This window comes from Gymnoscopelus braueri, assembly GCF_963280865.1.
Source record: "Gymnoscopelus braueri genome assembly, chromosome: 3".
Taxonomy (NCBI): Eukaryota; Metazoa; Chordata; class Actinopteri; order Myctophiformes; family Myctophidae; genus Gymnoscopelus; species Gymnoscopelus braueri.
The window spans coordinates 20656091-20675166 of record NC_137612.1 but is presented as its reverse complement, the minus strand read 5'-3'; the positions used below and the strand labels follow the sequence as shown (position 1 = coordinate 20675166).

At 41.6% G+C, this 19076-nt stretch overlaps 1 protein-coding gene across 1 annotated transcript; it reads left to right on the top strand.

Annotated features, from left to right (window-relative positions):
- The first annotated feature begins 10773 nt into the window (after nt 1–10773).
- On the top strand, nt 10774–18781 carry LOC308082593 (serine/threonine-protein kinase 35-like). The gene is made up of 3 exons (XM_080424433.1): nt 10774–11478; nt 12997–13742; nt 16302–18781. Exons 1-2 carry the CDS (start codon nt 10947–10949, stop codon nt 13713–13715), a joined length of 1251 nt encoding a protein of 416 aa, XP_080280559.1. The 5' UTR covers nt 10774–10946; the 3' UTR covers nt 13716–13742; nt 16302–18781.
- The last annotated feature ends 295 nt before the right edge of the window (nt 18782–19076 follow it).

Sequence of the window (19076 nt, the reverse complement as noted above, 5' to 3'; positions counted from 1 at the left end):
TACGTATATAGCGTAACACGGTAGAACACACCACTGGGTCCTTGGTATGAAGGTATTAGTCTAGGCCTTATGTTGATACAATTGCCGCCATGCTGTTACAATGGCCCCTGCTCCTGTGGTAGGCCTAGAGATTTACTAGCACTCAACTGTTTCAATCAATATTGTGTGATTATAACATTGTTTGTAAAACATTTGATGACTTAACAAGTAGAAAACCTATACAAGGCTACATAAAAATGTTATGTTTTTGAGTGATGACATCAAACGACAATTGCAGCCCCCCCCAAACTTGCGTCACTGATTAAAATAAATAAATACATCTATTATTATATTTTATTTTATTTCTATCCAAAAATAGCAGATTTATAAGTTCACAACATGACTTGTATGTTGTGAGCTGAGATCGCCTTAGTTTTTTAACTGAAAAATAAGTATTTAAATCAAGGTAGTCTTTACTTCTTAGTTTTTCCCCGTACTGTTGCATTCCAATCTACTAGTTTACTGCATGTTTTTCAGACAAGGCAGTCAGGGAGTGAGTTACCTCACCTGCAACTGCAGAACATGACCTGGTATTTGACCTCATGGATATGCTTCATGCTTGTACATGCATGCACAGCAGACAAGGCCACTCGACAATCAAATGCAGTATCTGAACTAAAGGAGAGGACAATCATACAGTCAAATGAAAGCTGATTCAACTCATGATGTGACCCATTTTTACTACATCCATAATATGTCATTTTGGCATTGTGTTACACACAACTCTAGTAGGCTTGCAGAAACAAGCCAAATGTGGTCGAACTTCACTTGTAAATAAAAACATGTAGAAACATGTGTTTTGGCGGTTGGCATTTCTGATGATAGGCTTCAATTCTTTACAGGAGCCAGTTCCGAATTGCAGCCACCTGTAAGTGCTCTTTTAGAGCGGTTTTGAAGGAGAGTAAGGATTCACACTTTTTCATGACTGTCGATAGGGCATTCCACATTTTGGTGGCATAGCAGTAGAACAAATTTAACCCCTTGTTTGAGCCAAATCTGTGTTGAACGTGATTTGTGGAGCTCCCTCTGGTGTCGTATTTGTGGATGTCTTTAACGTTTTTGAAGTAGTTTGACAGGTACATGGGTGTATTTATGTTTGAGGTGTAGTGTATCTTGTAGCCCAGCAAAGGTGAGAGCAAGGGAATAACAGCAAACAGTCTGGCCGGTCAGGACTGAACCAGGGACACACTGAAGAAGGCATTTTGCACCCATGTGGTATGCACCCTAACCATTTGGCTATTGGGTCGCCCACTGTATTTTATTATGAGATTTTCTTTCATTTCATTGGATATTGGTTCCTACATTTTGATTTGATTAAATTCAGAATTGAGAGTTATGTCCTTTAATTATTTGACAGTTGACATTTCTGTCTCTTCTGCCAACTTCACACACATTTGACAGAATTCCTCTAAAGGCCAACACCACCTTCTGATTTCCTCAGCTTCTTAGCAAAGAAAGATTTGTTGGAAAGCATGTTTAGAGCTCAAGAATACATAAAACAATGATTCGCTATTGATTCAATGCCCAATTGGTGCTTTTGTGTGAAACCACAACAAATGGCAGCAAACCACATCATTTGAATACTGTATGTCAATTTTCACTGAAGTGTCTTGGTGACAGATGCATAGGAAAAGAACCCTAGAGCTCAATACAAAAAAAAAACAGAATCCTCACATCTGTACTTAAACAGCTGCAACCTTTCAGCCACAAGACCTCCATCAGGTAACAATTCATGCCTGATGGTGTATGATTCTGTTCTGTACATGTTTGCACAAAGCATAATTTTCCAACTAACCATGGTAGGAATTATATTTCACAACTTAAGGGGCATGACACCTGGTCTAAACCATTTGACTGTATTTAGATTGTCACCGTTTCCCAAACAGTGGGTCGGGACCCATCTTTGGGTCGCGGACCAATTTTTATGGGTTGTGAGTAAATGTAATTTTTTTTGGTTTCCTACATAATATATACACATTTCAAAAGAAGTTTCCGTTTAAGAAGTAGTGATATTGCAGATCCACAAGCTCGCAACGCGATGCAAATGTTATTGTAGTTCTGCCATTGTCACTAGTTTGGGTCCCGGGCAAACTTGTCTTGAGCTAGAAAGTTTGGGAACCACTGTCTTAGATTGTCAAAGCCACTAATCTAGCAGCACGTATAGTTAGTCTCAATTAACAATGTAATTTCTATTTAAAGAAAACTTGATGACGAATGATGCAAGTTGGGAATGCATGCCCCAACCAGTTATGTGATACCCACTGAATTACATGTAGGCCTATCGACATGTTACTACTCCCATTACCATAGAAATTCTAGACACCTGCCATTTCACTAGTAAGAGACCACACCTCTACTTAAGTTTAACAATGTATTGATACGTAATGAGATGAATGTGGAATGGGATGAGGAACCCAAGGTAGAGCGAGAGTCAGGGTGGGAGTGTAGTCTCAGGATCTGACTTCCATCGTTGCTCTACTCGGGGAGCGGTCGGTCGTCTCTGCTCCATCACTGCCACCCTGGATTCCTAGTGAAATGGAGACGGAAGGAAGAAGGGCGAGAATCGAGGAGAAAGGAGGAGGTTGGGGTGGAGGATAAACAAGTCAGCAGAGAGACTTGCGTTGAACATTCATATGGGTTCCACAGCATAAGAGAAAGAGAAAGGTCGCCAGGTCGTTCTTCACGAGAAACACTTTATGGAAAAGTGCCAAGTTTCTGAGAACTGAAACAATACCTTAAGCTTGACTCTGATAGATGTTGAGCCAAACTATTCACAGGACCTGCCATGCTTTTCCTGGGAAAGACCTGTCATCTATACGAACAACTGCAGAGAAAACCCCCACCCAGCTCAATTCTTATAAATGATAACAATGCGACAGGATGTTATGGCGGGTCAGTGGACTTTCAGCTGATCAATCTAGATTTCAAATAATGACCGAAATGAACCCGGGTCATATCCTTTACAGTACTGTGTGGCTCTTACACTATTATCAATGTGTCCTGCAAATGGACAACAGGATATCCAGGCTCATTAGGATGAACGAGTCATTACATCTGCAGCAAGGCTTGCTCTGGTTTAGGAAACAAACTAGCACTGCTGTAAACAGGAATACTTTTCACAATGTGCAGCACTGCATGAAAACTTGTTTTGGTATGACATCTTTGCACAACTATCTTTTGCATAAACATTTTCTCAGTGCACACTACACCAACATAGCCAATACACTCAATATCCTGACTTGCATCATAGTACAGGTTACTATTATTATGCACTCTGGCAGTGAAGAGGAACCACGTATAATACATCGATCGTCATCATTGGTTATCTTTACCACATCCTTTTAGCGAAGAGAAACCAGCTACGTCTTTCCTTTTTGTTTGTGGTCATTCGTTTTTGATTATTCTTCATGCACATGCCCTTCTCCGGTGCTGAGCCAAACTGTGTGAACCACACAAGTATCCAAATAATAAAGGGTAGGGCTCACAGCCCTTGTGTGACGCTCCAGAGTTTTTATTTAGGCAACTTTGTCAGTAGGATAGTTCATCTACAGTAGGCCTACGTGGCTTTATTTTTTCTTTGCAACATCTTTTTGCACAATGCAAATTTGTTTTGTACTGTACTTGCATCATTGAAGATATTTTCACATCCTCTCTTGCTGAACGTCACCCACCGCCAATTGATTCCTCCCCACACACATTTCTGTGTTGTCACTGCTGTCGTATCCTATTGACTCACCTGCCAGTGAGGAGCCCCCACCAGGAGGACGTAGAGCCTTCGTCCTACTCCTCCCGCCCAACACTCCCCGCTGACAGGTGCCGCCCCGCATAGGAGTACATGCAATGACCGATATCACCCTCCCCGCCCGGCTTCCCGGCTTCCCGGCTTCCCTCCCCTGAACACGGACCAATTGTGTTCGTGTGTAGACGCTCGACAAAGCCGGATGCACCATGGTGGATTTGAACTCACAACCTCCGTGGTGGCGGGCAGGGACTTTACCACTGCGCCACGCAAGCGCCTTCGTTCACCCACCTTCTGATAGCATCATAACCTGGCAACACATTGCACAGGTTATGATGCCATCACATCCTCCGTGGTGGTGGAACCCACAACCTCCGTGGTGGTGGGCAGGGACTTTACCACTGCGCCATCATAACCTGGCCAGACATTGCACAGGACCAACTTTCACACTGTTGTGCAATTTTCCACCCATCCAAATCTCTGACCTTACATGGCTTTGTTGCACGCAAGCCACTTTCAACACAAATGGTTGCCATCTTGAGGCTGAGGTGAACCACATGTGATGGATAAGGAGAGGACGACCTCAATGGTGGCTCTGTAGAACTTTGTCAGTATTGGGGGAGACATATCAATTCATTCATCTGAGCTTTTCATTTAAATACATTGACGCCAACAACAAAACATTTAAGTTGGCCTAAATTCGGTGCTTTGTACATATTATTGCAGGGCATGCAAAATCCCTCTCCACTGGAGGCCTCCCCACGCACACCAGGTGGTACCAGAGGTCACAGCACACCCTTGTACATTTAATCAGAAACAGAATTGGAAAATACATCTTATACACCAGCTTTTCCAATTATACATTTAATCAGAACTCTTAGCAGCCATTTCAATTTCTGTAATTATTTCCAGTTTTTTGTTTTTGTCACCCTTTCTCTGCTTGCTCTTGATGTTCTCTCACAGCATCTTATCCCCAGGAACCTCCCCATGTGCCCCTTTGTCCAAATTTCTTTTGCTGATATTGTCCTGTACCTTTTTAACGGAGGCTGACAGTGAGCACCTCCTCGTCCTCAGTGCTGTCATGGACACATTTAATTACGGTATGCACTAGTTATTGGTGGTATACAATGATGCAGATGCAATATAGTTACTAATCTCAAAAGTTGTGGGCACCTCTGAGGGGTTCAGAAACATAGATAACGCACATCCTCCGTTCCTTGGCGCTGAGCTTTAAACTGTAAATACAGTAATAATAAAACAAAGGTATGGCTCGCAACTCACTTTAATGCTCCAGGTTTTATTTCACAACAAACAGCTTGATACGACGTTTCGACCCTTTCGGTCTTTTTCAAGTATAAACAAGAACAGGAAATAACCTCTTTTTATACAGGAACAAATGATTTTGGTTACCAGCCCCACCTGGTGATCAGGGGCGGTACCAAGACTTGATCAACATTTTGTCAAGAGACAACTAATCAAAAGACAACATTTCATCTTTTACATTTTACAGAGTATTAACATTTTCTTGATTTTTTACAACTATTTTTTAGAAAAAAGACTTTAGTAAAGATTAAAAACAGTAGAAAACTCAATTCATTTGATTCAACAGACAGGTAATAAGGACTAAGCTTACTATCTGCTGACAAATATTTTCCAAAAAATATTCCTCCAAAGAAATATACATTTCATGAAATGCATTTCTCAAGAAATACTCCCTAGAAACTATATATCTTTTGACCCGGTCCAGATCATAGCCACTGTGTACCACAAGTTACAAGCAAAAACAACAAAAGGAAAAGAAAAGTTAACGTTTTACAACCTACACACATACAACTCCCTTCTTTGGCTTGTTTATAAATATGGCCTAATATCAAAGTCCTCATTGAGTCCTGTTGGTGCCATGGTTTTAAGATAATGGATCCACCATACTTCCCTCCTCAGTAGGAGATTGTCTATATCTCCCCCTCGTCTCGGAAGATGCACTTTCTCTATTCCTAGGTATCTTAAAGATGAGACATTGTGGTGTGCCTTTTTAAAATGTAAAGCTACTGGGCTTTTTTCGTCCCCATTACGTATTGTACTCCTGTGTTCAGCAATGCGTGTTTTTAATGCACGTGTTGTCTTACCCACATACGCTTTCCCACATGGACATCTAAGTAGATAGATTACATTATTCGTTGTACATGTTATTTTGCCTCTTATTTTTATCTCTTGCCCCGTTGACGGGTGATAAAAAAATGTGCATTTTTCTGTAAAATGACATTGGGCACACGAACCACAACGTCGATTGCCATCTGGTAAGTCATCTAGGAAAGTGTGGGGTTTTTTAGGAGGTAGATCTGATTTCACCACAATGTCTCTGATATTATGTGCTCTCCTGTATAGTAGCCTAGGGGGGATCTGAAAAGATTTGTCCAATGTTGGATCAGAACTAAGAAGATGCCAATGTTTTTTTTCACCTCTGAGGGGTACCTGACCAAATATTATAACATAGACAAATCCACAGAGCGCTTCCCTGACGCAATCATAACTGCGGTGTCAGAATGCACACCGCAGCAGGAGTTTGACACCGCAGCGCTCAGTGGATTTGTCTATCCACCTGTTTCCTAGGCTGTGTGTTTTCCACTTCCTGTCGATTTCATTGGATATCATTGGTCATCTGACCAGTTTCATTGGATTTCATTGGATCAAATCGACAGGAAGTGGAATACACACAGCCTAGGAAACAGGTGGATAGGCTGTACTTTCTGGTGGTTTGGATTTTGGTCCTGAAACCAAACATTGCCGAGCTGAGTTGTTCCACTAATTTACTTAGAGTTCTGAATGAAACATATTACACAGTTGTCCATCATTTAAATTGGACTAACAATACATATCAAAACAGTACACTATATCATATAAAATTAAATTGGTAACCTAGTAAAGTCACACAATCAGGTGCTTTGATTCTGGTAATAAGGATAATACTTATACTGTAACTTGAAGTCTGTTTTTTGATAAATGCTATTTTTTTCAATATATTGATATATTTAGTTTAGCTGCATGTTATGTTATTTGGATAGACATATACTGTTTGCTTGACCACTAATGCTAATAATGTCATTTAGACTTGAGCATGTTGTTTAGACAGATGATAGATTTGCTGTTTATTTCCTATCCCAATTACTTTCTAGCTTTCTAGTTTTTTTTGCACTTTATGCACGTGACCATTTACCCTGTCATTTGTTGACTAGGATTCATTCAATTTACTATGACCTTGAGATGAGTCACACTTTTAAATTGCTCTTGATGAGAGTGCCTGTTAATTGGCTAATAGGGTCGAGAGTTGTGGTGAAACCATTCGATGACTGTAATGTTCATGTATTAATGCAATATATTAAGGAACATTTTGAGCAACTCTTCCTCAGGTGGCTGAGCATGTCAAGGCTGTGCATGTTCAGACTGTAAGAACAATACATCAACAACTACATAGAGAGTAATGTTACAGTAGAAGGGCTGCAGTGCATAAAACCCTCACTGCAAAGGTGAATGCACATTTGAGAGTTTGAGTGGTGCAAACACCATAAGCACTGGTCTACAGAGATGTGAAAAGAATGGTCAGATGAGTCATCCTTCACCACATTCTAAATACCAGGTTGTTCTCTCCAGCGTCTCCGCACCGAACCAAATGGACCCTGAGTAGTTGATCAGTCACTTCCTAGACCAGGCTGCAAGCAAGCAACCTGATAAAAAGTTAATTAGTTCATGTGTGGCATCCACCAAGAGAAAATGCCTCAGTGGCTCTGTTGTGGAGAGGGCGTTTTTTTGGCATGGTTTGGGTCCATTTGTCATTGCAAATCTATTTTCAGTTATTTTCAGTTATCAACTTTTTTCTATGAGGTAACATCACTTTCCTAATAAGAGTGGTCTCTTCTCTTCAAGGATGAGAATGACCCCTTCTACAGGGCATGAGGTGTCACTGAATGGTTTGCTGAGTATGAAAATGAAGTGAATAATATTATGCTATGGTCTTCACTCTTCACAGTCACCAAATCTTAACCCAATTGATATGGAAGATTTTGGACTGACATGTTAGAGACAGTACCACCACCGTCATCAAAACACTAAAAAAGATAATATCTTTCGTTAGAATGGTGTTCCATCCCTCCAGTAGAGTTCCAGAGACCTATACAATCTATGCCAAAGTGCACTGAAGCGGTTCTGGTAGCTCGTGGTGGTTTCAATGTCAATATGAGCCCAAGAAATCTATTGTATAATGCGATTGTAACAATAACAAATCTTGATCTTGTCCTTGATTTGATCATTCAAATATGTTACCACTGGGAGGCACTGTTGAATGTTTCTGGTAGGCCTATAATAAACAGATAGACCTTTATTGATCCCGCAGGCACCAGAGACAGTGCAGCAGTAAGAGGGTGGAGAACCACTGTTCTACATGGTGAGGACTGTTTCTTCTGGCTGCCAGGGCCATTGCAGCGAGGTCATCTGAGGCACTTTCTTCTGCTGGTATTTCAAGGTGTTTCCACGTACCCTAGAGCAGGTGTTCTCAACCTATGGGGGTCATAGGATCATGTGGGGGGGTCCCCAGATAACAGTAAAGTGAAAAGTTAAGGTCTTTTGATATCTAATACCTAAAAAATTATAATATAAAAAAAAATGAAATGAAATGAAAAAAGACCATTACTGCATCAAAAGTAATCAACAAACTATTCTATAAAAGCTGGTCAAACATTGGCCAAATAGTCAAATAATATAAGAAAGAGGCATATATATATATAGCTGATCTACAAGCTCACAGCGCCTTGCATTGGGAGGCGCTGTAATTAATAATAAAAACATCACGTGGATGCACCTGGGACGTATCACCAGTGTTGTAGCCTGGGGTCGACGGGTGTTTTGGGTCTCGCAACATACACCCTCGCCCAGGTGACCCAGCCGGGGTTGATCAAGCCCCGACTTAGGTCCCAGTAGTTACCCACAGTCAGTCCTCCTCTTAGGGAAAGACAGGGCCCCTCAGTCCCCTTCTCCAGAACTACTCTGCCGGGACCGGGGGAGGCTCTGGCACGTGGAGGGACTAGGCTCTGTGGATGGCGTCCTGTCCAGGACCAGGCCCCTCCTTCGCCTCACCAGGTCCAGGACCTGAGTGTTGCACCAGACTCCCCCGCTCCAAACATTTCACTCCGGCCTGATGGTGTCTTGGGCCGTGGTGGTACTGTGGGCGTGTGGGGTGGTACTGTGGGCGTGTGGGTACTGTGGGCCTGTCTGTGTCTTCCTCACGGAAGACTCACGCTGGGGCTGGGGCACCAACCCATACTGCCCCCGGGTTGCCGTCTACATTCCGGCTGTCAACCGATCTACAAGCTGTGAGCTTGTAGATCGGCTATTTTCACAATATTTATCTGTGGAACCGAGTCAAACTAAACGTATGCCTCAACTCCTGCAATTCCAAGTGCTAGTCAAATCAAATCAAATCAGTCAGGGTAGCTTGCCAGTTCAAATATGATTATTTTGGGGGGTCGCAACCTGATAAGGTTGAGAATCACTGCCCCCTTCAGAAAGTTCAGAAACCTGTCTACCAGTGACATCATCGATGGGGAATCGAAGCTAATAGAAACTACAGGCTTTCTATTCCTGGAAAGTTAGCCTATAATGGAAGCCATTGTTCTAGCATTAATAAAAATCTAAATAAGATAAAAATATTGAAGAAGAAAAAAAACCTTCCTAACGATGATGTCAATGAGACACAGACTGAAAAATGACACCATTTTATCAGGAGCATTAGTGATATAATATCTATTATATGAAGACAGGTTGAAATGGGTGAAGTCGTCCATAAATTTGGGGGTCCTTGATTTGAGAACCACTGGTTTAAACATTTGTATTATTCTTTTTGGAAACAAGCCCAAATAAGCAACTCCACATTAGAAACAAGCCCCCAAAACTGCAACTACCAATCATTACAAGCAACTTTACAGTAAAAGATGCCCAAAGTCGCTTATAAAAAGCGAACATGGCAACGCTGCTCTCTGACTGTGCAACGGCAAATCAATAAGCCAATGGGGATCAAGCGAGCAAGAGCGAGCACGTGAATGGTCACGCTGGGGAGACGGAACCATTCACATAGGCAATGATGGGGGTGAGCATAGTCAGTGCTGATAATGACACAGGGCAAAATAGCAAATAAATAATAGGTTTCTGCGTTGTGAGGACTCAGCAGGCCAAATCAGGTCCACTATAAATAGAATAAATAAGTTTCTGAAATGATTTGCCTTAATGGATACATCCCAAATATATATTTGCGCTCATAACGTTAATGTTTTTTAGACTAAAAAGACTTAAGAAATCCTTACAGTATGTAATAACGCACGAATTTGCATTGGATGTGCAGCGATGTATGTAGGTAAATTACTTCAGATTGGGTTTAACCCTACATACTTTCAAATATAGGTTTAACCATGGGTTCAAACCTTAACCTACTAACCTCCATCTGTCTAACACCCCCATGTGTTTTGGTGAGTCGTACAGTCCAGCCCCAAGTTGTTCAGTCTTGTCTTCCTGTTCCTGTCGTGTTGCCATGTCCGCTTATGATAAGCGACTTTGAGCTTATTCTTCTGTAAAGTTGCTGGTAAAATATTGGTAATTCCGGTTTGCGTTTTTTTGGGCTTTGAAGTGTAGTAACTTATTTGGACTCGTTTCCTAATGTTATTTAAACCAGTGGTTCTTAAACATTTTCATGTCAAGGATCCCCAAATTAATATGAATTTGTACACGCAACCTTCAGAAAATATGTTGTGTCAGAGACCCCCTTACAAGATTTTTCTTTGAAAATAGCAGATCTACAAGCTCACAACGCGTCGCATTGCAATCTGCTATTTTCATAAAGGCAATGTTTGTATATAGGGTTAAAAGTGTGGTCGCTTCTTGTTGGGCTTGTTTTCATAGACCTGTTTGCTTATTTCTCTCGCACAATCTGGCAACACTGTCCTGTTCCTGTATGTGGCGCACGAGTGTTCACAGTACGAGGTTGAATAACTAAACAGTGCGCGCAATTCAACAGGGTGATTTCTTGGGGGTCACACACACACACTGCGTCGTCGTTGTCAATGAAACAGTGTGACATGTCCCCATGTCTGGGCTGGCTGTGTGAAGATAAAACACCAGTAGTACCATGGATCGTTCAACGGGTGACAACAACGACATGCGGACACTGCGGTGTCTCACCAGGAGCATGAGACGATCCAGCGAACAGAGTGGAGGAGCACCAGGCACGCCGAAACGGGGAAAGGCCAACAACGTCCTGAGGTCTCGGAGCGTCGGGAACAACGCGGCCACGGAGGAGGACAATGTCATGGAGGAATCGGACGATGCCATCGGCTTCGCTTCGGGAGAGCGAAGGATCACCGCGCCCCGGTACAGCATAGTGCGCGAGGTCGGCCGGGGAAGCTACGGCGTGGTGTACGAGGCGGTGGCCCGCAGGTCGGGGGCCAAAGTGGCGATCAAGAAGCTGAAGTGCGACGCTCCGGAGAACGTGGAGCTGGCCTTGCAGGAGTTCTGGGCCCTGGCCAGTCTGGAGAAACGACACCAGAACGTCGTGCAGCTGGAGGAGTGCGTGTTGCAGCGGAACGGCATGGCCCAGAAGATGAGTCACGGGAACAAGAAGTCCAGACAGTATTTGCGGTTGGTGGAGACGTCTTTGAAAGGTATAACTTAAACATTTCTGACATTTCTGAGTTCTGACTGTTAAATGATGTGGCTGTCAGTGTTGCCATGTCCGTTTATTTTAAGCGACCACGGGCTTGTTTGTCTGTAAAGTTGCTTGTAATTATTGGTCGTTGCGTTTTTTTGGCTTGTTTCTAAAGTGTGGTTGCTTTTTTGGGCTCGTTTCCTTAATGTTGTTTAAACCAGTGCTTCTCTAACATTGTCATGTCAAGGACTCCCAAAATTGACATCTATTTGGGTCACAGATTTGAAAATACTTTGTGCCAAGGACCCCCATACAAGACCTGTGTTTTAAATGTCTCAAACGTTTATTTCTCAAGATCTTTCTTTGAAAATAGCAGATCTACAAGCCCACACCGCGTCGCATCGTGACGCGCTGTGAGCTTGTAGATCGGCTATTTTCAAATATCCAATGTATAGGTTTAAAGTGTTCATGTGGCCTATTAATAGTCAACTTCTTTTGGACTTGTTTTCATAGACCAGGTTGCTTGCTTATTTCTCTCGCAAACTCTGGCAACACTGCTTTGCTTTCAGCCTTTTTTGCCTTGTGAGAATGTCCCCGTCATGTAGAGTTGTTGTCACAGTCACTGGGAGCTCAAGTTTCACAGGGGGGGATGTGTAGAATCGGTGGGGGGTAGGTAGTCTCCTAAATGGAGTCTGCCTGCTGTTAACCCCCCACCATTCTTATTCATAGTAGCACGGTTCAGTCACAATGCACTTTTAAGTTTCTCTTTAACCTGTTCTGGCACCTGTGATCAAATCAGTAATGTGGAAGGCAACACCTCTGGTATAATGCCGCTGATCAGGTTTTGTTTTGTGTTTTCAATCAGCATCCAGCCCAGATATACTATAGATGGAGATAGATAGAATATTGATGGTGAGATAGATATATAGAATTTAGATGGAGATAGATAGACCCCACAAGGACATTTCAGTTGTCATCTAAGCAGCACTGTTGTAGGAAACACAGGATTCAGGACAGATACAAATAGGAGAAGAGGGATAAGCTTCAAGAGAGGGGGGAAAAAGAGTAAATAGTTGTACAGGTTGTAAAAATAAAATACAAATTGCCAAAAGGAGATGTATAGCTAGATATAGGGGAGGGGTGTGTGTAGTGTAGTCAAAAGTATCAATGAACGCCTCTTTGGTCTGCATTTTCTCCAGTGCTATTTGGAATGTGAGGTACCAACAATGCAATATGTTAATCATCTTAGGAATAGGATAACAATTGCAACAAGTTTTGTTTACTTACAGTAATTCAATCAAGAGCTGTACTGTGTTGTAAAATGCTGTGTGGTAAGGTAGGCTGCACGACAAAGTTATAATTAAGCTTCTTATAAATTGGCAAATGACTGCGTTAAGTTCATTTCAAAGCAGTACATGCTACCATCTTTCTCTCCCAATGAAACCAGGTATATTAGTCTTGTACCACAACTAGATGTAGTTTTGCTTCAGGACAATATGTTGTTTTGAGACATTAATCGATTGGTCTTTTTCAGGGGAAAGAGTGCCGAGTTGTGCAGATGACCCCTGCTACCTGTGGTTTGTTATGGAGTTCTGTGAAGGAGGTGACCTAAACCAGTTCATCTTATCTCGACGGCACAACCCGACGACCAACAACAGCTTCATGGTTCAGCTCACCAGCGCTGTGGCATTCCTGCATGAAAACAAAGTTGTCCACCGGGATCTCAAGCCTGACAACATCCTCATCTCAGAAAAGTCAGGATCGCCAGTCCTGAAGGTGGCAGATTTTGGCCTTAGTAAAGTTTGTGCCGGTTTCGGAAATGCCACCAAGGACCAAGAAGGTGAGAACAGGAACACAAATGTCAACGTTAACAAGTGCTGGTTGTCGTCGGCGTGTGGATCAGACTTCTTCATGGCGCCGGAGGTGTGGGAGGGCCACTACACAGCCAAGGCAGACATCTTTGCCTTGGGCATCATTATCTGGGCCATGTTGGAGAGGATTACTTTCATTGATGCCGAGTCCAAACGGGAGCTGCTGGGTACATACGTGCGGCAAGGTGTCGAAATTGTGCCGGTAGGGGAGGCACTTCTAGAGAACCCAAAGATGGTACTGAACATCCCTCAGAGACGTCGGTCATCCATGTCTGACGGTGTGACTAGGCTCCTCCGTGACATGCTGGCGGCCAACCCTCAAGACCGACCAGATGCCTTTGAGCTGCGGGACAGAATGGACCAGGTTACGTGTGCTGCGTGATCTTTGCTCAACTCCAGGACTTTACAGGTACTCATCCTACTTGACATCATTTTGACATTTGCTGTTTGACCATGTTTTGCTGTCAGCCTGGCTAATCGATTTACTGTACATAAGTGTTGTCTTGTCATTTTGTCTTAAACTGATGAGGAGGGATTCACCAGAAAAGGTTTGCTTGATGAAGACTGTTCTGGTCTTTGTTTCAAGCTTATATTGAGTACATATTTATTTTATCTCCTTCTGTTTGCAGTTAGTATTGACAGTTTGGTTTAGCCTCGTAGAAGCCTGCAGTGGATTTAGTTTAGTCATTTGTCTCATATTTTTTTCACACCCTAAAATATATAGAATGGACATTTATTTCCTTTCATAGAACCACTGTGCTTCGTTTCAAGCACAGAAGAGGGAGTATTCAATCCATTTGTTCGTTAAGATGTGTTTGTTATGATATCCATGCGATAAGCATTATCAGTTCCCTCAGAAAAGCAGGTGGCTGTGAACACGGAAGTAGGACATTTATGACATGACTAATATTTCCACTTGATGACACAGAGGGAATCGTAACTCCATCTCCTCCCTCTTTGCTGTTGCTCAGGGGGTACATTTTTGTCCCATTTATGACCGTATCAAAAATGTGAGCGGTAAAATGAAAACAACGGCTGTAAATTATTTTTTCAGCCTGTGTCAAATTGTACATGGAAGCACATTCCCAATCAGCAACAGATCAGCAGTCTGATATGATCTCATTGTTTACCATGGGCTAGTAGAGTAACACTGTTGTCACACATCTGTTGTCATTTTAGACGATTCACACACAAACCTACGTGTCACAATGATGCATTTCCAAGCATCATTACAACCCTATAAAATGTTTAGTTAGATATCATATCAAAGTCATCACGCTGATGGCCAGTTTTATCGACTTTGGATGAGTTTTTTCCCTCATCCACGATCCCACATTGAGTTCCTGGAACTATGATGTGATTATATAAATATTTTCTTTTCTCCTGATTTATCTGCTCTTAAACTGGCTGTTGTATTGGTTGTCAGACACTGCTCTCAGAGCAAGCCAGGACACCCAGTCACCCACTACGCAGCCATAGCACAAGCCCTGCAGGATGAGTCCAATAACATGTCTGTTTTGAAGAAGTGGAGTGGATGATTACATGCCATTTTGCTCGGGAGAAAGTGTCTTTATTCTTTCTGTGCAAAGTTCACTGTGTTACATTATGCAGGCTTCCTACTTGCATAAGGTGTGTCATGTCATTCCATTGTGTGGGGGATGGGGTAGACTTACGTACATGAAAGGCCTTGTGGCAGAAAAGTATTGGCTGCAACGCTCCACATTTTACCATGCTGACCTTCATTCTGCCTCATTCCAACCCTCTTCTGTCCATTCTGCAGAGGATTATCTAGTCTTTCTAACCACCAATGTTTTGTCTACTTTGTTTCCATTAACTTTAAGCGCCCCTGAAACGATAGGATGCCTTGTTTCTTTTCCTTGAAGCTTTGGTACAGTATTTGAGGCATTTATTATTTGCATGGAATGAGAGTTTTCACAGCACAGCATCAGTTGTACGTTATACGATACAAGTACATTATATGATCTTGTGAGTAGCACGACTCTTGTTTTGTTTGTGCAAGATAAAGGGCACATGTAGCATTGAGCTACATCCAGTCCAGACTCCTGCCTGTACTTGCTTTGTTTGTTTTAGTGTAGCTACGTATATCCACTTTCTGCTCCGATTGCAGAGACTTAAGCCCAGTTCAGATTGCCCTGGGGCAGCATCCGACTTGTTTCCAATCGTATGATAATGGTACTGTCACACATTTTCATGCTGCATGCAATGGGTGTGCCAGTGTATGCTAGACAGGGCTCACTGCAGTGGATCCTGCTGCAAATGAGTCAGACATAATGGACTGCAGCAGAGTATGCCATCGCTGCACTGACTCAGCACATCTGCTGAAAGTTTACATACAGGCTGCTGAGAGAAGACGTTGGTTGAGCCAGCAAAATGTTGTTTTCATAGAGCATCCTACTGCCATCTATCCAGCCATTTGAATCCTGTTGTCAAATGAATATCTTTCTGGGGCAAACATTGCAGAAAATAGCAGATCTATGCACGTTGTGAGCTTGTAGATTGGCTATATTCAGCCAAAATATTTGTTTTGGTGTAGAGGGAAGTGCTAGCACACCTAGTATAGAGCCCGGGGGGACCCCAGTCGGCTATATAGGGTTTAAATGGCTGTTCAGAATGGCTAGTAATTCTCTCTATTTCACTCACTTCTCTCTCACAAAGAAAAAGATAGTACCATTACAGCAAAAAAATACCCTTTGATCTTTTTTATAGCAGATACTGCATATATAAGTGAAGCACAAGAAATGTGATACCATTAAAGTATAACAAAAAATCCTGCACACTATAGTATAGAATCTAGGCAGCTAATTGGTTCTGACCAGCCTCAAACTGGGAATGCCACTCCCATTGTAAGGATGTAAAGTCTCCCAATTATCCTGTAGTGCGAGCCTGGCTTAAGCCAGTTTTTTAACACTGCTGCTGACCAGTATATCTTTGTTTGTGTTTCCCATAGACACGTCCTCTTTCCTGGAGCTGTTACATCTGTGAGGGACTGCATGTCCCGCAAATCTCAGAGCACCGCAAAACTCAGAGCACCGCAAAACTCTTAAGCAACAAAAGGCTGTGCTACAGTGAGCATATATTTATGCTCTCTTTGTTTCTCATGTTTACGGTGGTGGTGGGTTTATATCCAGTTGGATAAAGCCAAGGGAATGTTGAACTTGTACTGAAAGTTTGTATCATAAATATTAATTGTTATGAACATATTCTGCTGCTCAGTGGACACAGTTTGTCTTAAGTGAATGTATTTCTTTTGCTGTTATAGTGGTTGTTGCCCATCTTTTTCAATCATAAGCATGGCCACTTGCACAGCGGTTTAAAAAAATGATTTAATTTTAAGTTTTGAATAAGACAGAGTAATATTTGCTCTCCCAAATCAGACACTGTTGTTTTCACTTACCTTTTTTCTTTTTGCAACATTTAGCCTGTATCATCTTGCCCAACTCTCCATTTTGGAGAACTAATACCCCAAGTATTGAGTATTACCTACAGACGGTGATTTACCTCAAGGATTAAGCCTGATTTATACTTGGTTGCGCACCAGTATTGGTGCCAAAATTGTCGGATCTACAAGCTCACGATGCGTTGAAAAAGCACCTTTTCCTGTAGTAACTGATACTAGGAGTTGCTCATGTGATGTACATATAAAAGGACATGGAAAGTCCTTGTCGCCCATTCATCTTTCCCTTTCTTTATGCCCACCGTGCCTTAGAATCACCAATCAGTAGGTTGTTCAAATATTCCATGTTCAGTAAATGGTCTTGATCTTAATAGAATGGTCTTGTCTCCAACAAGTGGTTAATGTTTTCAGTATGTGGAGGGGTTAAAAATTCTCTGTCTTCAAGAGAGAGTGTTTACTATTAATGCCAATCTGGCTCATGTTGGAGCATTGCTAGTTAAAAACAAATCCAAAGCAAATCCATGTTAGAATTTGTGCAACTTTCCAGTATTAGTTTTAAAATGAATCCCTACTACAGCAGTCTCAGGCCTACATGGACTGTAATTTTGTGAGATGTAAAAAATCCTGACTATATTTTTGTTGTTGTTCTTGAAAATCTGAAAATCTTGTCCATATGGAAACGTTTGGAGCATAGAGAAGGTAAAACACGGAATATACTACCATTGCACATAAACTGTACAGAGATTTTGCCCCATAGCCAAATGTTGCAACACTGTTGAAAATTAATGAGAACATTTTGGCCAACCAGAGTATTTAATGTGATTGATATTAAAATGGGATCTACAACGTTAAATGGCTTTGTATTATACTACCTCATGTCTTTATGCACATTCTTTTGAATAGGCCTTTACTTTACTGAATCAATAGTTCCATGTTTTTTCCTCAGGCAAATTAATTTCTTAGATCTCTTTGGTGGAACAAAAATCTTTGCCAATTAAAGGGTAGTTGCATTTTAGTTGATGATAGTATTGTTTTGTTTTACTTTTACTTTTACCAAATGTATTAAATGGACTGTGAAAATACTGTACTTTTAATGGTTTTTGATTAAGTTACAGTTGCTTGGAATGTTTATTGTGTGATCCATTGGATTGTGATCCATCATTATCCTCTTACCTCATACTTTGAGATGGCGCTGAAGTTAACTAAAGTATGAAGTAAAATGAAAATGGTGAAAAATAAAATGTTCAATTGCAGGATTGTCTTTGTTTACACTTTAGCACATGTTTACCCACTTTAATTGTCTCAACAAAGGGTTGCAATTTGCATTGACTACTCTTGTATGTTTGTCCCCCAATAGAACATACCTCATTGCTCTTCTGTGTTCCACTACTAGTGTGTAAATTATTGTGACCAATACAGTGGCCTCTTATGTGACATAGGCCTTTAGAGGCCCAGAACAACTACCACAAACCATCAACTGGACATGACTGAAATCCATCCTTATGGTGATCCCACTTCAGAGAGAATCACTCACATGAACCATTGATTTGAACTTCAATTTAGTTAATTATAAAAATAATCATTATCTATTCTAATCCTGTTTTTTATTTAGAATCATGTGTTTTAAACTGATTGGAGTCTTAAGAGAAGACCCAGGCTAGAACAGTCTATAATATAGATGATTCTTGATGGTTGATTTTGGAACTGGCTGCCCAGATATTCCTGCCCGCTGCATCTGTGCAACACTACTACATGCTGTATGTGTAGCACTAAACTCTGATGAATGGTAGGTTTCACTTGATTTGCAGACAGCACTACTATGCAACGTTCCCTTACTAGGTAGTAGTTCCACACTGCAATTAACCATATACACACAGTGGCCAAATTGCTCTAGCGTCATACTCTGGTTGGGTAAGAGCAAAATTAGCATTGTGGGAAAATTGATCTTGAATATCCAGTAAATTATTTCTGTTTTTCTTTTTAATCACTTATGTTGTTGAAGATTTCTGTTTCAATAAAGCGTGTAGACATGATCATCATTTTGTGGTTTAAATATATATTTTTTATTGTTTGTAGCACCACTGAGTCCAAAGAATATTGACAACCAACCATTAAAAGTTGATCACAGTCCTCTTACAAGGGGTTCTATGTACCTCTCTAGTCAAAGATTGATGGGGCCTAATCTATTGGCTGATCTGTAAAACAATAGAATGTCCATGATCTTGCAGCTACATTTAACTGAATGACTGACAGGATATTTTAGTTAAGGAGGAATTGTCGAGCTATGCCATTTCCAATCCAGATATCGGGTAATATTAGAATTACCCC